Genomic DNA, 27363 nt, shown 5'->3' on the forward strand with positions numbered 1-27363 from the left:
CCAGCAAAAATATACTGAGTGGAAAAAACAGTCACTGTTTCCAGTAATGAGTAACAGGGAATTCTGAGGTTTTTTCCTCATTCCCTCTCTATACCTTATGAGGAGATTGAGGAGATCTTGTTCACCTATTCACTTTGCCCATACCCACCCTTGTTTGAGCCTGTCTACCCTCTCCTTGTTGCTGGTTCTAGATTTCAGTGGCATTCTCCTTCCTTCCAAGAAGGCACAGGCCATGCCAATTACTTTAGTCATGTGTCAAGTCCAGCTCACAGAAGAAACATGTTTCTTTCAAGATTTTCAGCAGGCCTCCTAAGGAAGATTGCTTCTTTGACTCCTTTCTCTAAAGCATCTTTCATAATACCCTAACCCATCTTCACTTCCCTCTTGCAGAGTAAGTGTCTTAGGTCATGCATGGGATATACCAACAATGGGATATACCTACAATGGAGAGACAAGCTAGAAAACTTTATTGACACCAGGACCAAAAAGCTGTAAGTAAATGTCTGCCTTTACAATCATAATATCCAAAATAAATACATTTTATGAGATCCTGAAGGGTCAGGAGAGAACGCACTGCCAACTTGCACACAGACAGTGAGATTTCACCAAAAAAAAATTTTTTCCTAAGAATCCATTCTGTTGGAAAAACATGATGTTTCCATTAATGGATTTAATCTTGTGTTGTGTGATACTTAAATGAATTACTGTTTTGACACGCTACATTTGGCGAGAAAGCCAAATCCCAGAACTGTGATTCTTACCACTATACTCTGACGGGCCCAAGACAATGAAACCCAGCTGAAGAAATGTGATTGCAATGTCATATGCTATCTGATTTATTAAATCTGATCCAGACCTAGCCTATGTCTGGGAAAGAGAAATCTCATTCAATGTCCTCAGTGCTCTTTCTTTTAGAATACCAGACTTGCCAAAGGAAGCAGAAGGAAGGAACTGATCTCAGCAAACACAAGGTTTTGGAGGAACTACTCCAGGGTGTTAAGTGTAATATTCTGAATCAAGTCACAGCATCTCTGACTCAAAGCTTCAGGAAAAGAGGTAACAGCACAGTGACCTAAATGAACAAGGTAATCTAGCCTTGGTTCGTGAACAGCAGTTCTTTGTGAGCACATTTCCATGTTAATGGAACAAACCAGGAACTTAAACCCTGGTGTTATACACCCCCAGGGAATGCTCCACCACAGTCAACTGGCTATTCTCAGTGGAAGACTTCTGCCCAGTCTTCACCAGACATGCTAGCTTGAATGTCAAATTTTCCTGCTGGAAATAATGTAAAGGAACCAATGTGTTTTCACAAAAGGTATTAATTTCAACAAATCAGTGTTTTCCAGCAAGAAACAATTTGCTGAAAAGTTTTTCATCAGCTCGCCTGACAAATTACTGACTAAATATCAGGAAGTATTTCTCAACAATGATTAGGGTTAAATAGTCTTAACTGTTCTGGAGCCCCCCTTGTTACATTCCACACAATCACACACACAGGCACACTGAAACCACAGATGTGTGAACACAGTCCTGCTGAGATCTTCATTCCTATCTTGGCCTGCAAGTCTGAATCTAAATTATCCTCTGAAACTTTTGAACTTTGCTGTAACTTCATTTGTACTTCTGGGAATTAATAATCATGGGTTGTGATTTATGGCACTGTGGGTTTTGCAGACTGGTGGTGAATGAATGAGGTGTATCTCCAGATGCTGTTCACTGCTGATAGGCAGGTGTGAAGAATTCTTTGGAAAGTTGTTTTATCCCAAAGTACATTTACAACTATCACCAGGCTTTTTTTGCTCCCCAGATGCGTTAGAACACTAAAGTGAAGGACAGATTGGATGGAACTTGAGATAGAATCTGACCTGGCATAAAAACTTGGAGACATTTAAAGATGACTTTGGATCAGTTTTCTCAAGTATGACTAGTAGCCCAGCAGGAACTCTTGTTTTGTGACATAATCATCAAGTATAAGTTTATACTTCAATAAAATCAGTCTATCATGCTCAGAGACTAGTGTTTCTGCTAACTTTTCCAAGGTCTGGCTCTTTCACCTCTGTGGTCACAACCAATTGCCATGGAGAGGGCACCAGGGAAGTGAGATCCACTGCTGGCCATATCACATTAGATCCAATACTGTTTTCTCCTTCCACTTTCTGCCATGCCCAGACTTTTGGTTGATGCTAAGTGTCCATTACTTTTTGTAGTTTGCAGAATTGTCTGACTCTGTTTTTCATGCTATTTCAGAACACTGTAAAAATTGCTGGAGAACCTAGCTGTAATAACCTCTTATTTTTAGTTTTTGTTGCTTTCTACTTCAAGGAAAATAATAGGAATATGGATATGAAAGGAAAACAATTCTTATAACCAGCAATGCAATCTTATTCTGTATTGATCTGTGCCTTATTATGGTTTACCACAGGTTCTCAAATGAGGCATTTCTGCCTAGTCCACATACCTGTTTTACTCTGAACTCTGTGTCTGCCAGTGTACCACTGCAGTCCTTTGTCTTGCAAATGGACATTGCATTTCTGCAGGACAGGGCTGCTTTGATACACCTCTGGCTCATGGAAGTGCCCCAAAACTGTCAGTCATCCAGCAGTACTTAAAAGGCCACACCATTGGTCAGAAACGACAGGAATATATCCATATTTTATTCACAGCACTCCTCAGTTAGTGCTTTTTAGCACTCAGAAGTGCTTTGCTACTGATTTAAGACATTTTGGAAGACTGCTGCTATTAACAGATTTTATAAAAACTTCCAAAACACACCTTCCTTACAGAAAGCATATCTTCAGCAAGAATACCTACCTGATTGCCTGCATTGCCTACCTGAAAGACAGCAAATCCCATTCCCTCCGCTGACACTGTCATTGTCATTTGTTGTGCAGGGGGAATCTGAAAGAAAGATGAGCAAACCAGTATTTTCAAAGTACTTTCAGTCAGCAGCCTGTACAAAAGTATTCCTCACTTTTTACAGTACCTCCTTAGTCTGAAGCAGGAAACGGTTTTGAGTATCAATTGAGAATGTCTCTGGCATTTCCAAAGGAGGGGCTGTCACTGTTATATCCATTTCTGTTTTGCTTGCCACAGTGAGAGCTGCAAACAGACTCAAGGCTTGTAGAGCCACCACTGTGTCCTGTTGAGAGAAACAAACCCTTTTGTATTGAACTGAAGCAGCCAGCACAGCACACAGACCATGCCTTGGGGAACTCGTAGTCCCTGCATTGACCCACTTGTTGATCATGCTGGAACCTTCCTGCAGCCACCTCCCTATCTCTGGATTCCCCTGGCAGGAAGATGCCAGCCCAGAAGAGAGAGCAACACAAGACAAGAAGTTAGCTCCTGTGGAAATGGAAAATTAGGTGGGAGGCAGCCAAGAAAGTTTTTCTCTTGTGCAAGGTACGTGCAACCCCTGATAAGCTGAAAGACACAACAGTCAGAATCACACACCAATCATGGAGAAAGACACAGAGGAAAGTAACAACATTGCTACTTTCTAGATTTATTTAGTGACTGTGCATTAAGTGCTCAGTACTGCACAGGAGTTTTTCATTGATCATTGATGCAAAAGCTACAGGTCTGAAAAATCATTAACACTAATTTTAACAAAAGGTTGAAAGGAATTTTTATCAGACACTCAGCAACAACTTCAAAGGGTTTCAGCCCAGTTTACCCTCTGTATTTGATCCAAGGGTTTTGTGCAATTGTTTAACCACTGCAGAATATACTTACACACAGTCATATATGTATCTAAGATTCTTTTTTTTTTATCTTTGAGTGTGATTGTAGGCTTAGCTCTCCAGGTTTTGAGCACAAGAGGCAATGTTTGAACGCTTGGTCCAGCCCAGTTTAAGGAATGAGAATTTTAACATCCACTATTTTCTGGGAAGAAATACAGTAATCAAATATATGTGTCTAATCTCAGGGACTTTTACTGTTCATGCAGTTTATTTTGCACCTATTTTTAACCAGTTAGAGTGAAGAAATTGGCCTTTTAGGCTTGGCATACAGATACTTTATTTATTATTAGGCCCCTTCTAGTAAAAAAATTCTAACATAACAGGAATTCATTCACTACAACACGGTGACTGTGCCATACCTTAAGGGGCTAGTAGGGGCTTACTATTCACTCTAACTGATAAAAAACCATTCTCCTTCCCATGCCACATCCTTGTCTGAGATGCCCTGCTTCACTGATTTCAGAAATGCAGAAAGATCAGCTGATTAGCAACTGCAAATTCACAGTAAGCTGTATCATGTATACAGATCATGGTGAATTACTACACTGTAACTTATAAAGCATCACACATACAACATAATGCTTTCCTCCTTATTGTTCAACAATATATTAAGTTTCTTATGTAATAAACTCATGGAAGGAAACACTCCAAATGTTATTTTTTTAAAGCAAACTTAGAAGATAAATAAAAAATTATGGAGTAATTTATACAAATTAAAAAAGGCATCTAGCAAGACATTGGAGCAATTTTGAAATCCAAATAGTTTAGACTATGGAAGAACAAAAGGATTAAATTAATTTCTTAATTTCACTCTCAAGGGTAAAAGATAGATTTTTAAACTTCCAAGTAAAATAAGTTTCTGGAGAATAGAGAAAAGCTTTTAAAACTCATTTAATGCTTCAATCAACCTCTCCAAATAATAAGCAAGAATTAACACATTAGGAAAGCACTAATACCTCAGGGGAACCAGGCCGGTTCTTAAATTGCATTTTACTCAGAACACATTTCTCTCAGATTAATACCAACCAACATCTGAAAATAATGAAGGATAGCCTGTACACCTTGGTACCAGCAGCATGATGAAATGTGAAATTTTACTGTGACCAGTATTTGTAGTTAATTTAAAAGCTAGTTTAAACCAATGCAATCCATAGTACTATCTAATTTTTTGGATGCCAGCATAGCTTACAAGACGTGGCTTCAATAACATGGAAGCCTCCTGGAGATAGTGAAGATATTCCAAATTTCATGGCCCATCAAAAATCTATGCAATAATAAGGACAAAGTACATCAGTAAGTTAAGACCAGCTGCCAGAAGAGGGATTAGGTTAGGCTGTTTTTCTAAAACCTACTCCCTTTAGTAAAAGGCTAAGTTAATAGCCTTTCAGGAGCTTGAGGACTGGCACATGGTAAAAATAAAAAGAGGCTTCTCTCCTTGGAAAGGAAGTAAGCATATATATTCATCATACTTATTTCAAAAATATGTTTAATTACTTTTCCACAGGCACTACTATTTCTTCTTTATTTGTTATTAGTACATTATATAAAGAAGGTCTCCCTCTAATTCTCTTTCTTATTAGACTTGCCAAAAATACTAAAACTGGCAGTCCAAGAGTAAGATGCCAATAATGCAAGCTTGTACATAACCAAAGCTGTTACAGCAAAATAAAACTCAGTAATTACTGTGTAAGAATGGTACTTTTTAATTCTGAAATATACACTTCTTGTTTAAAAATTATAGCAAAATCTCTTAAGACAAGATGCTACCTGAGTAGATGAAAATCCCCCAAGGTGATTTCTTTGATGACTTAACCATTTCATAATAGGGATCCCTTCAGCTAATCTGTCTTGATGAAAGTGCGAGAGCAGAGCGTATGCTGCAAGTTCAATATCAATGGACCGTGGCTGCCATGAGTCAGAAATTTCAGAAGCAGGCGTTACCCAAAAACGAAATTCTCCTGCAAAATAAACCAACATAACCTCATCCACAGACTGAAGTCTTTGGATTTCTGGAAAAGTCTTAGGGGAAAACTCTTCATTAATGCTTACACATGGGCTCTATGGGATGTATGATATTGTGTTAATGTTTAGGTGTGTGTTCCAGAAGGTACTTCCTCAGCAATGTCTGAATCTACCTACAAAAAAAGCTGGGGTCTAAATACTCACTCGATTTCAGTGAACTTTACATTGATCCTTTCCTTGTCAGCCTGAAGTGCTCACAAAAAGAAGCCCTTCTGAAAAGGGCTTGTTGTTCTAGTGCTCCTTTCTCTCAAGACCAGAGAAGGCACCTCAAGCAGCACAGCTGCTCAACAGACTCATTCTTGAGTAAAGTCTTCCCAAAAAAAATTACTTCTTCTCTTCCAAGAAGTGGCTGTCCAAAAGGCCTAACTCAGTAAAGACAGATGGACACTCAAAAGGCTCCCTTGCTAGGCTACAACACAAATTCCTTTGGATTCTTCATGATGACAGTTACTATTTTGAGCCAAAAACTTCAATTTCCTATATTCCATATGGTCTGTTCTTCCCCCGAATTAGGAAAAATAATTCAGCTGAACTTGAAAGAAGTTAAATATACTGAGATGATAGGTCTCCAGAGAAAGTGCAACTGACCTTTGCATTGCCTTATAGAAATTCCAATACTTCACCTCTTCTTTCTAATACTCATTGCTCCCCAATACCCTCCTGATCTCTCCAAACTACACTGGAAGAGTGAACTTCATGCATCTCTCTTTAATCAGGCTGATAATACAAGGCGATTAAAACAGGAAACCTGACAAGCCATGTCCTTCAAGAGCATCACAGTACTCCTATATCAGGAACACACTAACTGAGACTGAACACACTAACTTAGACTGAGTGAATTGTCATTCATTTATGGACACTTCTTATTAAGGCTGTCTTGGTACTTCTTAGTTTATTCTCCATATCGTACTCTGAACAGATTTGAATTCTGAGCACAGAGCTGTAGATATGTGATAGACATCTTTAAATTTGACAAAAATCTATCTGTACAACCATGTGAGATATTTGTGGAGTACCTTGGCGTTCTGCTCTCTGGTTCAGCATATTCAGTGCTTCCTTTGCTCTTGGACTTTTTGCCCAGGACAATGCGTATGTCACAAGTGCCAATGTGTAATTATCTGAAATGCCTTCTTTTAATTTATCTTCTAGAAAGTTTGTAGCAGTCTTGATGGCATAAGCATGCTGGAAATTAAGATAATATTGAAGAATGTACAGTGAATTAGAAATATCTTGGAATAGAAAAATGTTAAAGACAAATCTATAGTGAACCAGAGAAATTATTGGCCCCAAACCACATCCAAGAAACAATGAAAATCTCTTTCAGAGTCACATATGAATCTCAAAGGCAAGCCTTTTGATCTGGCACTGTCTTTATGAAAATGAATAATTTAAATTAAATCAATTGGAATGGCTTAATGTCTTTAAGACTAGTTCCCCCCAAGAAATTTTCTTTCCAAGTTCTTGGACTCAAGTCATGACAGTATTCTTGCCAACAGAAACTGCCTTTAGATTTTGCAAATATAAAACTGAAGGGCTTAACACAACTTTGCATTGCTTTGAATAGGTAAGGGATATTTAACACAATGAGGTTAGATTTTGTCTAATGCTCAAATATTTCTCTATTTCTATTAACTACCAAGTGTTTGCCAGGTCTCCTAACTATGAATCATATTTATGAATTCCAATACCTGTTTATCTGGGAACCCTAGGAGAGATGACATGATGTAAGCTGTGAGAGTAATTGGATTGTTGGTGCCTCCTTGAAGATCACTGTGTAACACCTTCCCAGGCTCCTGGAACTCTCCATCGATTTTCTGATGACGGACAATCCATTTAGCTGTATCCATGAGCACATCTTCATCAATATCTATGAATGGACGAGCTTGAAGGAAACATCTCAATACAAAAGCTGATAACCTTGGGGAAAAGGTTCATCAAATAAGTCAAAATTAGCCATGCATTACAGCATCCTCTGTTTCAGATTATATAAAAATAACTATAAAGCATAAGGTGTTCTACATACCCCTACCAAGCAGAGCAAAATGCATGCCTCACCCAGATAAGCAAGTTGGCTAAATTTAATCCACCAAAAAAATTAAGATATGCGCTTTCTCCTGAAGATCACCCCTTCTGCAGCTGTGTTTCAAAAATAAATACAGAGTATAGACTCTGAGTCTCCCAGCACAAGCGTATCTTTATTCAAACATTGCTCTCCAGCTTTCTGCCACTAGACAGAAGTTATAATTTGCAAAGTAATGCAGCAACAGGTTTGATGTTAATTATCAGCACTATCCCTGTAATGATATCCTGGAAACAACCTTTGTTGTTTTATTATTGATCCCACATTATCCCTCGACTCCCTTCTTTCCAAATGTGCATTCATGTAACTTGTCACTGCACTATTTAAGTACTAGAGTTGCCAGTACAGGTAAGCAATCTTCATCTTCCAATCCATCAATGTTGAGTCAAAGGCAAATCCTGCTGATGTCAATGAAAGATGCCCACTGAGTCCAGAAGAAAGTCTCATTCAGTGGCACAGTTAACAGGGACAGAAGCATGTACTGAAATATGTCAGTACATCTAAACTGAGCAAGAGTTAGCAGAACAAAGTGCTGGAACCTCTCTCTATCTGGCTTCCACAACTACGCTCTGTACGCTTCCTGGAGTGAAACTCAGCACTGAAAAGGCTTTTTCAGCTGTGTTTACAGTCTCAATAAAAGGAAGTGTAACAGATGCAAGTAGAACAAATTTTTGTCACTAGTAACTCTGTTCACTCCCTACAAAATGTCTGTCATGCTTCAGCTTCCAGTATGGAGATAACTGATAATCTGATTGAAGCAGTGATGATATCACAGCCCTAAATGGTATCAGTCAAGTGCAAGAATAATTAATTTGTTATTCTTCATTCCTTTGAGGAAAGCAACAGAAAAAAACTTTCAGATTAAACTATTTCCCTGGTTAAAATAATTCATCATTCCTTGTTTTTCCCCAAAATTAAAAAGCCTTGCCCTAATAATGTCTTTGACAATATGTTATCCAGCAAGAAAGACTTAGAGTTGGCCCAAACACCTAATGAAAACCAGGCAGAAGGCTAATACAGCTGGAAACTTTTACCAGCTTCACAAAAACTTTTGTTGCAGGGAAAAATATCTAAAAAACTAAAATTCCACAATGATTCTGGCAGAACTACTCACCATGTGCTCCCAGAGGGATCTTCATTTCCAAAGGCACTAAAAGAGCCATCATCCCTCTGGAAAAGCAGCTCTCTTTGGTAGCCTGAAGTGGAAAAGTAGAGACAGGTATTGAACACTTTCCTCTCATGTGGGTTCCTGCACAAACTGGAACAGAAACTGCTGGTATAAACACAAGCACTTTCTAACGCTGAGAAGGGCAATACTTAAGCTTGTGTTTCATAAAAAACCTCCCAAATGTGCAGGGACACACAAAACCGTGTAGAGAATGGTGAGGAAGTGGGCAGCAACAGGAAGGATCCATCTGCAAAAGGAGAACCAGAAACTCCTGTGGCTGCTCATCAGCCACCCTGCCAGTGCAGAGATGTGCTCCCACACACCCAGGGGTTCCAGGAGCACAGCAGTGAGAGCAGAGCAGAGATGCAGCTATAGCTCATTGCTTCATCATTTTGGGGATCTTCTGTACCTACAGAAGTGCTCCATCTTTACAGCACAAGCAAAAATTAGGTGTTTTCCAACTGAAAGTGCAAGGCTACAAATGCTGCTGGAAAACCAGGCCTCCTCTTCAGCTGGCTTTTGACAAATCAGTAGCCTTGCTATCAGAAAAAGCAAGTTGAAAATTGGTTGTTCTGCAATGAGTAAAAAATTTCAAAAGATCCTGAAATCCTGAGAAGAACCATTTAAAATGTTACCCTAAGATTTTTTCAATATCCTGACTGCAGGACATCCATAATAAAAGGGCCTCAAAGGCTCCCTGGCTGCTCACAATCACCAGCAGCATTGTCACTCATAGATGGTTTCTGTACAGAACCAGTGTTCATTCATGGCAGAAATGAAGAGCTTCCTATGATATGCTACTCACTGTAGTTTCTGGTATCTAAAGCCTTTGTTCCCTTGCATTTTGCCTGCCATTTGTGAATCCAGAATAGTAACAGCCTCTATTTATACCATTTCATAACACATCTTTTCTTTTCCTCCACTTTGTCTTTTCCCTTGGTTTGACTATTTTAGCTATTATAATTAAGAAAGTATACTCATTAATTGAAGACCTGATAGATACAGACACAATACAGAATCAGACAGGCAGAAAGAAAACTCTCAGGGCAAGCATCAGTAACTCCTACACAAATGAATGAATTCACACAGATATGTCCCAGGAGATCCACCCAGCTATAACTGGAACTCTACAACCCTGAAAAATGTTCCTTTCTTTCACTAATAAAGAATTATTCACCCACTCCTGACTGGAGACACACAGTGAGTGACCATACCCCTAATTACTGAGGAACAAATAGTCTGATCCTTCAATCTAAGTGCCAGTATAAGATGAATTCCTAGCCATGGTCTGTCTGTAATAGAAGAGAACGAGAAATAAAACTGTGAATCTGTAACAGTATATCTGGGTACCTTCCAGTAGCAAGAAATCTAGCTTTTAGGTCTTCTTTAGAAGAATTTGCAGTTGAAATTTTTTCTTTAATATAGGGGGTTTATTATGTATTTAGCATGACAGTGCCTAATTATGTCACTAAAACAGGTGAATCTTTCAGATACTGACATACCTGTCATCTCAGTTAATGATACCAAGTAAAGCACTCTTAAATGGAAGGAAAGAGGAGAAATGAGTGGCATTTCTCCCCAAGAAAAGCAAATTCACTGACAAAGTTTAAGCCTCCAAATAACTTTCTAAGAGGAGCACAAATACATGTATATACACAAACAGACTGCTTCCTCTTCAAAAGTACATGACTGCAAGGCCTGAAAATAAGGTCTTCTGCTTCTCTGCAGAACTGGCACTATACAGCAATAAGCAATAATCACCATCCTGCTGGCAGTGTAGAAGCACGAGACTACAGCTTTCAGCGGGCTCAACACAGGCTGCTGGGCACACAGGCACGAATTCATCTCAGAGCGTGAGCTGGGGAGGGATCAGAAAGATGAGCAGAACCAGAGGGAGAGAGATCACTCAGCTATTTCCCACATTCTGCTTGCTTTCGTCTCCGTGCCAGCCCCGCTGCAGTCACGCACGAGTCTCCAGCAGGAGCGTGTCTAACACGGGAACGCTGGAACGGGAGAGCCCGAGGCTCCCGCGAGCCGCCGCGCTCGGCCCCGCGCACACTCGGTCACGCGCGACAAACGACACTCCAACGTCAACACGTGGAAGGAAAAGAGGGATCCTGTTATGAAGATGCCCACTGCTAGTCTCAGAGGGCTGGCCAGAACCCAAGAGATGTAAGAGGCTCGCTGAAAGAGCTCACAAGGCTCCAAGAGGAATGCATCAGGATGGAAGGGACTTCAGAAAGATGTGAAAGATCCAAAGGATCTCGCCTTCTACACAGTTGGAAATTCCGCTCAAAATCCTTACCTCTTAGGGTCTAACTACAAAGCTTTTAGACTAACCAGGTTTTTTTTCATTTCAGAAAAAGTGATCCGAAGATGGGATTTGTCATTAGCACAATTAAGAAATGTGCCTAAAAGGCAACTATTCTTTGGCTTTGCCTTTGTTCTAAGTAAACGAAACTGCTAAAATAAAGATCATATAGCAGTTTCTGCTAGGTATATGATCCCTTCTTCTCACAAGTATTTAGCCATAAATTAATTATATTTACTTCAGATTCTGAGGTTACTTTTTAAAATACTTGGTGAATTATGACATGTGAAATAGTCTGTTTTCAATTAAACTTCATAACAATCCTTTCAAAAACTGAGCCTATAAAAATTGCATCTTGGGCTAGTTAATTTCAACTTAAAGATAACACTTGAGAAAATAATCAGTGCAACAACAGAAAACAATTATTAAAATAAAGCAAAAAAACGCAGAATATTTTTAGATCGTGGTTCTTTTCTATGTTAAGGTTACAAATAAATATTTCAGCACACAATATTCTGGCACCTACGGTGTTAAAAACACATTGCTCATTTCAGAGCATCAGAACAAAGTTAAGAACACAAAACAATCTGTATGTAAGTGACATTAAACCTGTAATTTTCATTTGCTTTGAAATAACTTAAATAAATCCACTATTGGAAAACTTCAGAAAACTATGGTACCAAAGCTCAGAATTAAAAGAGTGACAGATTGCTTGCAAACTTCAGAGTCACTATTTAGATAACACATCTCTTCCTCCCCACTGTACTTTTCAACTAAACCATGTAGTAGGAAGAGTTTAAAAAAAAAATAATTTAACTGCTTTGACAGAAAATTGGAATCCTGATGAAAGGAAAATTTATTTTGAGCTGTGCCTTTTCCAAGGGAAATGTCAACAACTTAAAAAAATCAAACAAAAAAGACTTAGAGAGAGTAAACAAGAATTGAAAATGTCATCGCGATGCCTTAGTAGGGGTGAGACTCACATGGGGCTGGTGTCACTGCTCTCTGAGGAGCAGGCTCAGCATGACACTGACTCATGGCAAGTGTGGGACACCACAGTCAGACACTGTCTGATCCGAAAGCCAGAGTGCAACTGTGGGCTCCAAACTTTGTGATGTTCTGGAGTATCTCCCGATTCAAATACCTAACAATTTCCAACTAAAATTTTCCAGCTTTTGATTTCTAGCACAGAGTTCACTTCTGACCAAGCCTAAAACTTGTGTGGGCAAAAAAGCCAGCCGTGAGATCAAATGCCACTCCTTGAGCTCTACAAGGACATGTCAGGTCAGGATGTGTCATTGAAGATGGGGGATGAACACGGTTCACTCTGCTCACTGACTCATTTGAAATTGCTGTGCCTCAGGCAGAGATCAGAAATGTTTGCTCACATGTGGTTTTATCAAACGAGAAGTAATAACTATCTAGGATATCCGTGTGAATTACCCTCTAAAATGCATTTCTCAGATGAAAAAAAGCAATTATACAAAACCAACAATTTTTTTCTGAGAAAACTTGCCCTTGTAAACAAAATAACTTGCTGTCTAGTTCTATCAACCCAGAATAAAGAGGAAGAAAAAGAAAAAATGGGTTTCTCTTCCCGTTATCATGACAAAAACTGAGCAATATTTCAAACACCAGAGGCAGAGTCACTGAAATCTTTTTACTAGGAAGAGCTCTTAAAAATCTAACATCTTTAGTTTATGCATACAAACCTTTTCTCATAAATGTTATCGCTTTTGATTTAATATCGTCTCTCAGCTGCCTGGTTTTAGTCAAGTATTGCAAAATATAAACATTGGGAGCAAAATTGATCATATTCTGTTCACCACAGCCATAAGGCATCTTAATCAATGATGACAAACCATTGATAGAAGGCCCCAGTAGATCACCTGAAAGATAAAATTCAACCAAAATAAATTAAAGCTTATTGCAAATAAAAGCATACCTCATATATAAAGGGTGTTATAATCTAAACTGGGAGAAAATATGATATATTAGGAATGTTTCTACTAAACACCTCTAAGCAGGCAGAAAAGATACTTCATCCACTAATCCACTTTATGCCCCCTGATGCAGCTCTTTACAGACCTTTCCAATTAAAGAGTAATTTCAAAGAGTTGCCATTTAAAAATGAAAAAGAAAAAAACCCAAACCAAACAAACAAAACCCTACATAACCAAAATCTATTTAATCCGGCAAAATGTAAACTTCATTTATTTCTTCTCTCACCAATAGTTATCAAAGCCTAGGTGTCACAGTAAACAACAGTTAGTCAGGTTATAGTTACCATTCTGCAGACAGAGTAATTATAACAGGATACTAGAAAACTTTGCAGGACCTTTCTGACCAAAATCCAACTCTCTAACTCTGAAAATAACTTACAAATGTCATATTTTCATAAATTAAACAAATTAAAGGAATAAAACAATCAATCCATAAGGTCTTACTATGTTTAGCCTAATGCATGATGGTAGATTACTGTGACTTAATGATTCAAACTACTTATATTGCAGTTAAATAAAATCAATGCCTTCCCTAATGATAGAAACAAAGTTAATTCTTACCAACAGCAGTGACCTGCACTCTCTCACTGTCACTTACAACATCAGAAGGAAAAGTGAATTCCAAAGTTTTTGACACTGCTTGTCGTTTATTCCCAGTCAAATCCAAAAGGACTGTCTGAGAATATGTCTGTTCCAATCCTTCAGCCTATAAAGATAAAGACAGGGATTCTGAGTATCCTTCTGTAGTTGATCCTGCCCTGGAGAGGAAGGTCATGCTACTCCCTTCCAACCTCAGCCATTCTTTGGTTCTATATCTTAAGCTTTTATTGCAGGTGAGATACACAAATGTCCACCACTGAAATGCAGCCTAACATGAACCAGACTTAGATATCCAAAGCTAGGCAAGTCTTATCAGTGTGTGGTTTATCAGAAAGTCTGGAGGCTAAAATTCCATCTGTAGCAAAATACAGAAATTTTAATCTAAAATAGATTAATAATAATTAATAAATAATCTGAATGAAAGCCACATGTATGGCAAAACTGATTGCACTTATCCAAAATAGTCACCAGGTCCACTCTGCACAGGTTGTTAAATTAGCTGCAGCACCAGGAGTTCAGTGATACACAAACAGCTTTCACCTTGCTTTCAAGAAGCATTGGATAAACTATCTGTAGCAGAACAGATCTATGAGCTCATTCCTGGAAGGGGTTCTAAAGAATTTTAAAGCACTTTTAAAAAACTATTTTATAAGAAGTGTTTTCTACTTGAAGTCACCTGACCCCAAACCGAACAAGGCAGACAAGTACATTGGTTTGCCTTTTTGCCCTACTATGTAGCCTGTTTTGGGGAACAATTTACTTCAGGAACAAGGCATGCAGCAGACTGTTTACCTTGACTATAACTTTCTGGATAACAGCATCAGAAGCAGCAGATGATAGTGCTGTCACTTTGATGGGAATCTCTCCCAGTTGTTTTGGCTTGATTGGGAATTGAACAGTTTTCCCATCTTCACTTGGTACAGATACAGATTGTTGATTTGTTGTAGCATTTATTTCATTGGATGTTAGAATAATTTCAAAAGCATCATTCATATCCAGGATCACAGTAACCTGAAAATACAGTAAAATTTGCAACACAAAGGGTTAATTTTGAAAAGGTGCTTTCACAAGCTGCCACTCTTCTTGTGTATAGAGAAATAGGTCTGCCCACTGAAGAAAATACACCAGTCCTCACAAAGAAAGACTGGTCTCCACCAGTGATGAAAACCCTGCAATATCTAGTAACATTCAAAGATAAAGAGATTGTTATGTTACCTCAGCTTCTTCTTTCAAATAATTGAAGATGTTAACTTCCAAAATGAACTGCTCTCCTCTGATGACAGAATATGGAAGGTTCAGGAAAATGAAAAAAGGCTGAAAAACTTCTAGCTGCAAAACAAAATCAGTCATGAACCCTTACAACCAGAGACTAGACAGAAAATTACTATACAACGTGTCTTCCAATCACTTTTAAATTCAATGACAGAGTTTAGTTGTACTCTACAGCTGACAAAACATATCACTGCAGGGCTGAAACAGAAGGAGAAGATGCTTCTGGACATTAGCACCTTTAGAGGCACCACTCAGATGAGAGCTGCCAACAGCTTTGACAGGGCGGTCCCAACAGAGGCAACTGAATTAGGACTATGAGAGTATCATCTGGCAAGTTTGGAAGCTGTGATCTCTCCTGAGCTCTCATTAAAGTAACTGAATTGCTTTGAGTACAAAAGTTATGGATCAATGTCAGTTGACTTATCTTCATGTCAATGCACTAGTAACTAAATAACAGCCTCACCCAAATTTTGTAACTAAACAACACAATGTTTACAATGTTGGTTTTGTTATTTAGTAAAATTAATCGTAGCAAAAGTTCTGTAATTATACTTCTAAAAATACATACTATAGTCATTAAAATATAATCTGCAGAAGTATACCAGCAAATAGTTTCTTTTTTCTATGAACAGAGAATTTTGGAAGAAGTCTTGCCTCTAAGAAGTCAATGGTAAGGTCTCATCAAGCTGAGTGGGATCAAAATTTCACTGAACATTGGCACAATAAGAATGGCTGAGACATGCTATCCTTTATTATCAAAATGTCAACTAAAAAGTACTTTAATTCGGTTTGCATTTAAAAACATCTTCCAAGTGTTTTGAGTTTCAGAAACAAAAATTCCTCAGTTTTTTTTTTTTCTAGCTAGCAAATATTCCAATGCTTTCTCAAAAAAAAAAAAAAAAAAAAAGATATTTGCTAAAGCTCTCAGCATCATGAACTTCTTTAGATATTAAACATTAGAAAAGTTCTGATGGAGACGTTTTGGTTAGTTCATAGTAAAGGTTTTCCCTACATACCTATTTTCTTTGTCTTTTTTGTTTTACTTTTCCTTAAAACTGAAGTTTTACACTCAGGAATATGCCAGTATATTACAAAAATACAACTGAGTAACATTACTGACACTCTGTGTAGGAGAAGTCAAAATAAAACCATGATGCAAAGCAGTACATGACATAAAGCACGCAGATGCCATTTATTTCCCCCATTACATTTTTCATGGCTTGTTTTTACTTGCTTCTCTGTATGGTACTGATTAACATGTTTCAGCCATATGGAGCTCTAAGAACAACCTAAATGTCCCAACAATAGTGATGTACTGAACAGTGCATGGGGGTGATTATAGCTAAATTATTATCTCAACATCTGTTCTATTTGGAGCCTTCTCACATTTGAGGATGAGAGGCCAAGTGTGTATTTCCTTACAGTTTTAATCACAAAACTATTCCTCTTTCTGTCCCATCTCTGCCAAGCCAAGTGAAAGAAACAAGAATCAATATTCCAGTCTCAAAGGAGCCTTAGCCACAAAATCCAGATTGGGCTCCAAATTCTGTAGTGGAGTTCAGATCAGGATGTTCAAAGCACAAGCTCTGTGTCTGGTATAGCAGCCAACTGTGAAATCTGGACCTAGATCTCCACTTGGATCTCAAAAATTGCCCCTCCCCAAGAATTTGAGGGCATGAGAACTTGAATGGATAAGTTGGCTGCCTTCCGGCTACGCTTACACTAGTCCAGGAACCAGGATGGAAATCTACAGCCCACTACCACATTCTCAACCTTTCTAAACTCATGTATGGAAGTGGAGTTGTCTCTGATAGGAACATAGTTTCTCTAGGATCTTCACATGATGAATGGACAGATTATTCTGTGTATGTAAAATACAAGCTAAATGAGACTTCAAGAATTAATTCCTATTTTAAACAGGCCAAACAACTCTCAAAGTAGTGGTTTCCTTGAATACAGAGTGATCCTAGGACAACTGCAGTTGTTCACTGGGAACCTCAGGTTAGAGATCTAACCTGAGAGCTGCTGAATTTAGCTTAAATTGCTAAACTCCTCAAACACTTGGAAGCAAGAAAAGAGCCTCAGGACACAGGAATTTGGGAGCAACAAATTCCTTTGTGGACACTGAGAGCTAGGTATCCCATGCCAGCTCTCAGTGTCCACTCTGCTCCTCAAGCTAAGTCACCCAAAACTTGGCGCCTATCACGGAATGGTTGTGTTGGGAGGGATCTCTGGATGACATCTCGTCCAAGTCCCCTGCAAGTTTACCCAGAGCAGGTTGTACCGGTGTTTACTCTAGGACTGCTTTTGACAGATAAATTTAGCTTTAAATCACCCGTCCTGCTCTCCCTCCTGGGACAAGCATTAGCCATAAGGGTTAGCAGAGCAGCAGAGAAATGCCTCTCACATCCCAGGCAGTCTGTGCACACCTCACTGCATCCATTACCAACTCACAGACTGCCCTCTGGGCAGAGCCAAGAAAGCATGGAACAGTGCTCCCAAAGAGTCATTCCACTCTCCTACATACAAAAATTCTGAAATGGGCACAATCCTGGAAGTACTCTGACAAAAAAAACCTCTCCAACAGAAACAGGCATCCAAATATCTGTGTGGAGTCTTAGAAGAGCAGGAAGGGAAGGCAGATACAATTTCACATATCTTTTCAGTGATGTTTTCTCTACAGATTGAACATCACAGACTCTCAGTCTCCTCATTGGTACAAGGAGATGCTGCTGTTAGAACTAAATGAGAGAGTCCAGCAGGAGCCTGCAGTGTAAGCAGCCCTAGAGGAGAGCTCTTTAGAGAGATGGTACCTCCAGTGGAGCAGTCGTCACTCCGAGCCCGCCGCTCTCAGAGACCACAAAAGCACTGGCTACCCAGGACGTGATGGTGTCAGGTACAAGGGCATCCACTGTGGTTTCTGGGCCAGATCTGATGGCAGAAGGGGAGAGCAGACTTCCAAAACCATCCATTTACAGACATCATTAAGTGGACATATATGTTTAAAATGCATGAAAAATTAAGTCCAAATTCCTGGAAAGAAAAGCTGCTCATTATCCATTTTTCCTTTTCTAACCATTTAAAAATAATGTGATGGGATAAAAATTATTTTTAAAATTTAAATTCTTTTAAATTACATTAATTGAAGGTAATTACACTGGATCACATTACATGTAATCCACTTTTACAGGTCCTTTAAAACAATCCCAGGTGATGGTTGCTTCCTGAACTTCTCAGCTGTAAAAGAATACAAGATTTGTTCTTCACAATGCAGGTCAGATTTCACCATCACTTGACAGTTTGATCTATTCACTGAATTAGGTGCAGACAGCAAGAGATTTCCCTTTCTGGGCTAATCACCATATTTTTATATACTGTAGAGAAAAAGGCTAGGCCTCCCTATCCATTATCTCCCCATCTGTAAATGTAAGAGTTTATTCCTTTTGTCTTCAGGATTTTTATCTAACTTCTATTGGAACTCCTACTGCAGGCCTCATAATCCTCTCTTGTGCAGTTGTACAATTCCTCATTTTTTCGATCTCCAATCTCACTTGTGGCCTCTAGGTGGTAGCAGAATATAAATCTACATTTTAAGCAGTGTTCTTCAGCACTGGTGCAGAATTCTACTGAAACCTACAAAAAAAAAAAAAGGCAAGTGCAAATTGTTTTCCTTTTACTTCTAACTTTTACCTCGTTTTAGTGTCAATCCAAAGCCAAGTCTCTGGAAAATGTGTCCTCACATAGAGATTGCTGAAATCAGGAGGTCCATTTTTAGATACGGGCATATCATCACCGAAACCATCTTCTATAGGTATCATTCCACCATCTGCAAAATAAAAAATGCTGTCCTACTCCAAATATCCACATTAGAAAGTTCAAATAAATACAGATAAGAAAAGTTAAATTATTATGTTGTTTGGAGTCTAATCTATAGCTTTGTTACATATAAGACTACTTTGGGAATTTTTTATTTTAAGAATAAAAAACGTTTCACACAAATTTCTATATGGCCTCTGTGGAGTTGAATGAAACTGGTGTAATTTGGCTACACATGACAAACCATTGCAATATATATCAACTGGAGCTGCAAATGAAAACTCCACCCATCTTCAGGCTTTTAGGGGTAATGTCACTGCAGTAAAAAAGGAAAATTTCTGAAATGCTGATTACATGAATTTTGTATGACTTGAACCTTTGAAATGCTAATGATTTTCGAGGCTGGATGCAACCTGTATGCAGCACAGTAAGAAGACATAATGGGGGCCCTATCCCATGGACCTCCTTCCCCACTCAGTAAATCAGATTTGACTTCATTTGTTGTATTACTTACAAAGAAAATGTTCCTTATCCTCCTCAAGAACTGCATCAGTTGATACCCAAAGGCTGCATTTCTGGATAAAATTTATACAATATATCTCAATACAGGACATTCAGGACATCAACAGTGCTTATCTATTTTCTTTTTCTATTCTTTCTTTTTAAGTAAATAAAGTCATAAAGCAAGCATAAAACTAAAGCAAATAATACACAGAAACCGAAAAAACTGAGATTATATGAATCTGAATATTGTCATAATGACTGAAAACCTTTCAAAGTGAAGACTAGATCAAGCATAAAGCAGCCTGTATTTATGGAGGTATAAATAAAAAATAAAGAAGGAGGAATAGATACATTCCTTGGCATTCAGAGTATCACATGTTGACAAAATTCACAACTTGAAACTCATATAAGCCATGAAAACATTACACTGTCTATAGCTGCAAAAGTTAGAAATTTCACTTTTTTCTAGCAAGTGACGTTCAAATCACTAAGCAGTAAAAAAACCAACAGCCTAGCATTATGAAAAACAAACAGTACCTGAAATACACCAAAAGAACCTCTGACCAGGGGGAAATATTGCACTGTGCTGTATAAATTGAGCTCATGGAGGATCTAAGGAAAAAAAAAAAAAACAACAAAAATCATCCACAGACTGAATGCCAGCTCACATTTTAAGAGCCTTCACTGTTGCTAATTCATACAGCTGCACCACAAGTTGTGTGTTGCTTAACTCTCATGCCAAAGAGAAAATAATCTGTGACAGGATGAAGGGGGTTAGTTGTAGCGGGTTTATGATTAATGGAAGAGTGACCAAGACTATATAAGCCTGGAATAAAGCCTACAGCCCATTGATATTTTATGGCATTTAGGCCATGTCCTTTGAGCACCTTAGGAATGATATATATTGTAAGCTCTTTCAAACTGTAAATGCAGTTGATCTTCTGCAAGCAAAGGTAATTTATACATGAATAATGTATTCTGCCCTCCCAAGAAAAAAAATCTTTATTTTATATTATTAATTTTAAACAGCATAAAGAACAAATCATTAGGGTTTTTTTTCTGACAATGTCTATTCTGAAAGAAGAAACTATTAAACAATTTATCAACTGAAGAACAATGAGGTATTGACTGGAACTGGAAATGCTGTGCCTATTACCTCTTAAGCTTTACAGTCTCCACCACTCATGTGACTTGCAAAAGTAAAAAAAATTGCATAATTACTGGCTAAAAACCATGCTCAAAGAACATTACTAGTTCAACATATAATCTGTAACATTTCCACAAACATACATCTTTCATACACACAATAATGACAACCTCTTTTTCCCATATACTTACAGATTCTTCTGTTATGTCACTGCTTTCTCCCAGAAGCTTTGCACTTTTATCAACAACTGAGATTCCAATTACTGATCCTGGCTCTGTTGTACTGATTTTAAGGGAGACTTTCTCAGATGGCTTGGCCTTATCTCTGCTCCAAGAGATTTTAATCTAGGAAAAAAGTGAAACACAGCACTGATTTAAATTCTACAGTGATATTTACAGCTGTTAACAACTCCAAGGAAGTAGTTTTTTTAGATTATTTGGCTATAATTAAGACTCTGGATTTGTTTTCCCTAGAACCTTTGGGACACTGGGACCTCTGAGAGTCCTTTTCCTAGGACTTTTGGTAACTTGGATAACTTATGAGGCACACTGAGACATTTTTCATGCGGCAGGACAAACAGGCTCCCTACCAATTTCTGGTTATAAGTGTTAAAGTCTCCAGAGCAGAGAAAGAATTTGAATCCATCCAGCCTTTGGATGGTCTCACCTATAAAAAGTTATAGGGAAGCTTTAATTTGCACAAAGGACCAAACCTCGTCCTGGTAAGCAAGCTGGAAAAATCAATTCAGTGACGAAATTGAAATTCCCCACACTTCTTCAAACTTTTTTGAATTAAAGTGTGGATAGTCACAAGAAACAGAAACAAACATTGGTCACAATGCGACAACTGCCTGGATAGAACAAGGTCTTTATAAACTTTTAGAATTCCACCCTTATAGCACATATGATACCTTGTCATTGTATTGACCAAAGTAACCCTTGGCTCAGCAATTGACCAAATCACCAAAGACAAGGAGATGCTGGGCATTTGTTTATGTGGAAAACACACCACCAATAGAAAGGACTCTCAAATATGCAAAAACTGGACCCTAATTGCACTGGTATAATCAAAAGTCTTTCTAAAGACCTGCACAAACTTCAAGTTAGGTCCTCAATGAAAATTTTCTGCATTTACAATCCTATGATCTAAAATAAATTTTTTTAAGCTACCACACAACACCCAGACAAAACCATGGTCTTAGACTCAAGTTCAACACAATTACCTTGTCATCCAAAGCAGGCTGGATGGGGACAGTGAGAGCATCATTTACTACCACTCCAAGCTCATCTATGTAGAATACAAGTATAGATATCAAAGGAGCCCAGGAATTTTCTGCTGTTAAAGTGAAAGTTTTTGTGGATTTTGTGCCAAAAGCCATAATTTGTTCCTTGGATAATACCTGAAAGAGAAAAAAAATCAATGACTCAAACTATTGGTATCCTCAATGTCATCAGCAATTGGTTCTACAAGTAGCTGCGAAAGAAGAGACACATAGCTGTGATTCTTTATTTTTTCCACTAACTTGTAGACCAGTTCTGTGAAAATAGGCATGGTATCTGTTGTAATATTTAAATAATAGATTTTTTCCTCATGTTTTAATTCCTGTATCACTGTGGACAAGTAAAGAACTACACCAAGCGCACATATATGGCATGACAGCATAAATATACAAAAAGGGTTGACTCATGTGGGTTATCTGTAAGAGCATTTTAGTTTGGATCAGGCACAAAGTTTTAAAAGCAAACCTCCAGAACTACTTAGAACACCTGGTTTGCCTCATGGAGAGTGTGAACTGGGGTCTAGTCATGTGCTCCAGTTAAAAGTAGACATTCATTTTAACAGATCAGATTAGAGCTAGTCTGAAGCTACCCCTAATACCTAGTTTTCAATTTTTTCACTCTAAATTTGTTCCTACTGGATCATACACTTACTAATGAAGACAGAGAGATGAAGGACAGTTCCCTGCCTTTGGTTGCATGGACCTGATTTATTTCAAAGATTCTAGAGAGTGTTTCTAGTTTAGAAAATAAATATGAATGCCCAAATTTTATATGCTTTTCCTAATTCAGTTTACTGTTAAAGTCTATGAAAGAAAAAGAATCCTAGCTACCATGGGCACTAAGATGCAGACTGTGAAAATGACAGGCATGTGTTAAAGACAGGATGGGAAACTTACAATAGCATATATAATAAATCTTCCTGATCCTTCAAGATACAGTACAGCAGTGAGCAATTAAGCCACTACTCAAGACTCATTTATATTAAAGTGCTTCCTATGAATCTCCCTTCTGTCCACTCAACCACCTGTTTCCTCAGCAGGCAGCTCTTTTCCCCCTGCACCCACAGGCTCTGCCTGACACTCCTGAATCTGCACACAGGATCCACCAGGCCCCTGCTTCCACCTGCACCTGCAGGACCTGCTGACAAAGCCACAGCCTGGGCTGCCCTGGGATGTCCTTGTCCCTTCTCCCATTGCAGATGCTCTGCACAGTCAGAAACTATTGCTCTCACAGTAGTGCCTTGTCTCACATCTGCCGTCAGAGATAACCCAACACCCAGGTGAGAGAAGGCTTCCTTACAGTGCCAGGGGCATTCCTCCCAGGTAGAACAATAGAGTTCCCTTTCAGAAAGGACCCTCTGGTGGAAAGGAAGGTTTTGGGCCTTCTCTTCCACAAAGTACAATTAAAAAATGCCAAATCTCAAATGTTTAATCACATTCCACTCACTAGAGTATTTCTCAAGCTGGTAAAGGTCACCTTGGACTGTCCCCATATGTAAAGCCTGTAACTTACCAGATAGTGATACTCTCTCACTGGCTTGTTGCTGGCAACGCTCAGCTCAAAAGGCTTCCCAGCCTAGGAAAAGCACACAGTTCATATGGATGAGTATGGAAAAACCATAAGTAACTAGGCTTTAATTGTGGCAAGTTTTCTCTCAGACTGTACCTTTATATCCTGGCTCTTTGTTTTAACCTGCAGATAAGTCTGACTGGGGGAGCTGAACACATCATAAACACCTATGTCAGTCTTACTGCTGAGGAACTCTGCCTGCAAGACAGTGCAAAAAAACCCTCTTAACAAAACAGCAAAATCTGTGGTGTTCATTTTTGTGGTACAGTTTACAAGAGCATGGCAGCCTTAGCAAAAGTCCGCTTTATGCTTTGGGTATCTGAGGTTTTTTCCTTTGATATCATAGCGCAATTATTAAATCCCATCTGAGAGGATCTTTCACTTTCTTTCCAGCTGTAACATGAAGTAATAAAAATAACAATAGGTGACATGTCAGCTGTTGCAGATAGCAGGACAGCACATCACTGATCCCAGCCCAGGCAATTTAGTGTGTCAACACTCCAAAGCAACATGCTACAAAGCAGTACCTGAACTCTCAGAGTTTTTGTAGCAGACAGGATTGGAAACTCAACATCAATTACTCCATTTTCTGGAACTGTGTAGTTCAGGACATGGACTGTCAGATTTCTCTCCTCTGTTGCCTCATTTTCCAGGTGAGAAAGTGAAGAGTGATGGAAAAGCAGGTCTGACTCTTGTGCAGTGATTGTTACAAGATTCTGCCTCTCTTCAGCTGTCAGCTGGTTGCTATCAGAACGTGACACCTTTAGCTAAACAAAAAGAAACAACACACTTATCAAACACATCAAACAGGGTAAAGCTAAAGTGCACAACACATTGTATATAACAATATATTTTCACTCACATCACATTAAAAAAAATGCATCCTCAGGTTTCTCACACATCAATAGCTTTATTTCTGTTCCCTAGTAAGCACTGCAAGTAGGTAAGTCAGGCAAGAACAAAATTATTCATAACTCCAGGGAATAAAAAAAGAGTAAAAGCAAAGTAGATGGAACTAAAAGGAGACATTTTGCATTTCTGGTCTCCCAATTACTCTTCTAGTTGAAAATGTTTGTGTCTCAAGTAAATGATACATATCCTACCTACAGTCTGAATACTTAATTTTATCACTTGCACTTCACCACCACAAGGAAGGGCAACCTAACATTTACATAATGTGGGAAAATGAGTCACATGAACAGAAATGGTGCTGAGTTGGATGTTTTTATGAATTCATCAAATGAGCTGAAGACTGAAACGAGGCTGAAAATTGACAGTGTGCAACATCTTCACTCCATCATACATCAATCAGCACTACAACTTAAAACCTTCATTCCCACATTCAAGCAGATTTTCATCCAGTAAAATCATTCTCATTCTGCATTATACATGACATAAAAATCAACTTTTATATTTAAAAGCACTGAACTAAGGTTTCCTTTTTCTTTTTCAGCCCATAGATGTCACTGCATTACCACTCCTCCTCAGCCCCTACTTCCCTGTTTTCTCTCTGAAGAATATATGCTCTTTATGTAAGATATCCACTTTTTAGTAACAGCAGCAGCTGTTCATTCACACTCCTTTGGCAGCACAACTGAAACCTTCCTGTCTGCCAGCTGCAAGAATTGCCAGATGCTTCAGCTCTCTCTCACTTAGTTCATCTTTGGAAGAGGACTAAAAAACAGGTGGATTCAAACTGAGATGCTGGCAAAGAAAATGAAAAGCACAAAAACAAAAAGCCCAAATGATCAGGCTAGCATAAAGCTACATCTTGAGCCAATCCACTCTGGAAGAGAATATTCAGCCTAAATCACTGCTATTTAGTCACATTTCTATATAGTAAAGGCTCAAGAATTGTAAAATTCACCCCCCTCTTCAAGCAAAATGCAGTGATACAACATGCAACCTCTGCAAAATGTGGAAATACTGAGTGCAGATGAGGGACAGAAGGAAGAACGTAAAATATTTCTAGGAGTGGACTGCAGCTGGCATGAAAAGACAGGACAGAAGGCATAAGCAACACTTTCACTTGAAAGCAATGTGGTTTGATGAGTTTTAACTGAATTAAATAAAAGCTGTTTAAATATACAAATTCACTATATAAAGTATATATTTGTGTGTATGTATAGATATATATATATAGTTACTTAGATATATAAATCTATACTATAAAGAGGTTTGAAACTCAATAACTAATCTGTTGTTTCAAAGTACAGTCAAAAAATCAGCTAGGGAAGATTTCTCTTCCACAAGAATGCTGATAAACTATACACAAATATATTCTGCCAAGATTACAGCATTCCCTGCCACCTACCCTTTTCCAGAGCAAATGCCTCCAATTTTAGTATTTTTTGATATGCATTGTAAAAAAGAGAGAGAATTTGAAAATAAATCTGTAAATTACACTTAAAAATCCAAGGCGATCTTTGCTATCTAAGCATAGAGGAGAAGTCACATTTGTTTATCCACAGATGATAATCAAACAAAAGAACTTACAGTAGCTATGAAGTTCAGAGAAGGCTTTATAACTCTTGTGTAGTCCAGAAATTCAATAAAATAGTCACTTTGCTTTGGAAATATGATGGTACTTGAATTTTGGGAGATTCCTGTTGAATAATTGTATGTGTTTAGACAACATGCATTTAACAATATTTTACTTTAGAAGCAATACAATTTACTGCCCATGACTCTGAAATAATTCTATCCTATTTTTCACCATTTGAACTCCTATCATTCTTCATCCTTCTAGCTCAGCATCAGTACAAAGCTGGCATATACACTGGTACTGCCTGCCACAATGCAATATAAGATATATCACACAGGGCTCCGCTCACACAGACTATGCCAGAATGATACAAGGAAGAAGCTTATTAAATCCCAAATCAGTCAGCTTCACCTTGCTGGGGTTTCTACAGAAAGTCTGTAATGAAACATAGTTTCTGGGACAGGCATACATTTTGTACACATGATTTATTTTATTTTTTCTAACGTGCAAGGTGCAGTGGAACATGAACTCACAAAAAACCCTCAGTTTGCAAATCAGTCCACGTAGAAGAGGCTAGACTGTGGACAAGCTAGGACCAGGAAACTCTTTCTACTAATGTGGCTTACAAACACACAATGTCAGCTAAGTTTATGATTAAAGTTAAGATTGTAAAATTCAGGCTAATGCTAGCAATGCTTTATGCCTGCTCTTCTCATCAAAAATGATCAGTCACTGACTTCAAGCTCCTATCCGAAATGTGTTTCTTGGTTATTTAATAAATCATTTAGCACAGAACTCTATTCTACTTAGTTAACAGCTGGTTAAACTATTAAATTTCTAGGCAAGCAACATTCAGACAATATATTTGAATGTGGATGGTTTGAGCTGAGATCAGTGCATGATACTTTTCCAGAGCTCCAAGCTGTTGCTCAGAGCAGCAAGGCACTGTGGATTTCTGTCCGAGAGCTCCCACTCACACACCTGTGAGTGACTCGGTCACCACCGCGATCATTTCGATCGGCTCCGTGTAATCGCTGCCGCCGTGGTGCCACGACTGCTCCGCATTCAGGTTTTGCAACATCAGCTTGTTGCAGGTTACATTCACAGATCCATTTATCTGCAATGCAAGAAAAAATAACTGTTGAGCCAGAAAAGTCAAGGACACCTTTCTGTCTACTGTAGCTTATTTCTAGTTAAGTCCTGTAGCTCTCTCCACAACCAAGTTTTGGAGTGTGAACACCAGAAAATTATGAACACTGGCCCCTTATTTTTTTGCCATCAGCAACCATTTTTATTAAATCCAGTAGAAGTTGACTACTTTCTTAGAGGCAACAATGCTTTAGGGAAAAAGTTACCTTTT

At 38.4% G+C, this 27363-nt stretch overlaps 1 protein-coding gene across 1 annotated transcript in view; it reads right to left on the reverse strand.

The window, feature by feature from the left end:
• The window catches only part of CD109 (CD109 molecule), a 70991-nt gene that overhangs the window by 14551 nt on the left and 29077 nt on the right, over positions 1-27363 (reverse strand). The window contains exons 9-29 of the mRNA XM_063152913.1: positions 26985-27120; positions 26015-26124; positions 24046-24285; positions 23615-23716; positions 23462-23524; positions 21892-22068; positions 20861-21013; positions 20060-20134; positions 19533-19593; positions 18893-19028; positions 18016-18133; positions 15146-15259; positions 14723-14941; positions 13892-14036; positions 13040-13216; positions 8963-9044; positions 7457-7685; positions 6785-6950; positions 5514-5704; positions 2987-3142; positions 2836-2901 (exon numbers count right to left, since the gene is read on the reverse strand). Coding sequence (XP_063008983.1) covers positions 2836-2901; positions 2987-3142; positions 5514-5704; positions 6785-6950; positions 7457-7685; positions 8963-9044; positions 13040-13216; positions 13892-14036; positions 14723-14941; positions 15146-15259; positions 18016-18133; positions 18893-19028; positions 19533-19593; positions 20060-20134; positions 20861-21013; positions 21892-22068; positions 23462-23524; positions 23615-23716; positions 24046-24285; positions 26015-26124; positions 26985-27120 — 2916 coding nt within the window. The remainder of the gene's footprint in view (positions 1-2835; positions 2902-2986; positions 3143-5513; positions 5705-6784; positions 6951-7456; positions 7686-8962; positions 9045-13039; positions 13217-13891; positions 14037-14722; positions 14942-15145; positions 15260-18015; positions 18134-18892; positions 19029-19532; positions 19594-20059; positions 20135-20860; positions 21014-21891; positions 22069-23461; positions 23525-23614; positions 23717-24045; positions 24286-26014; positions 26125-26984; positions 27121-27363) is intronic.

The sequence above is a fragment of the Melospiza melodia genome, chromosome 3 (assembly GCF_035770615.1).
Source record: "Melospiza melodia melodia isolate bMelMel2 chromosome 3, bMelMel2.pri, whole genome shotgun sequence".
Classification (NCBI taxonomy): Eukaryota; Metazoa; Chordata; class Aves; order Passeriformes; family Passerellidae; genus Melospiza; species Melospiza melodia.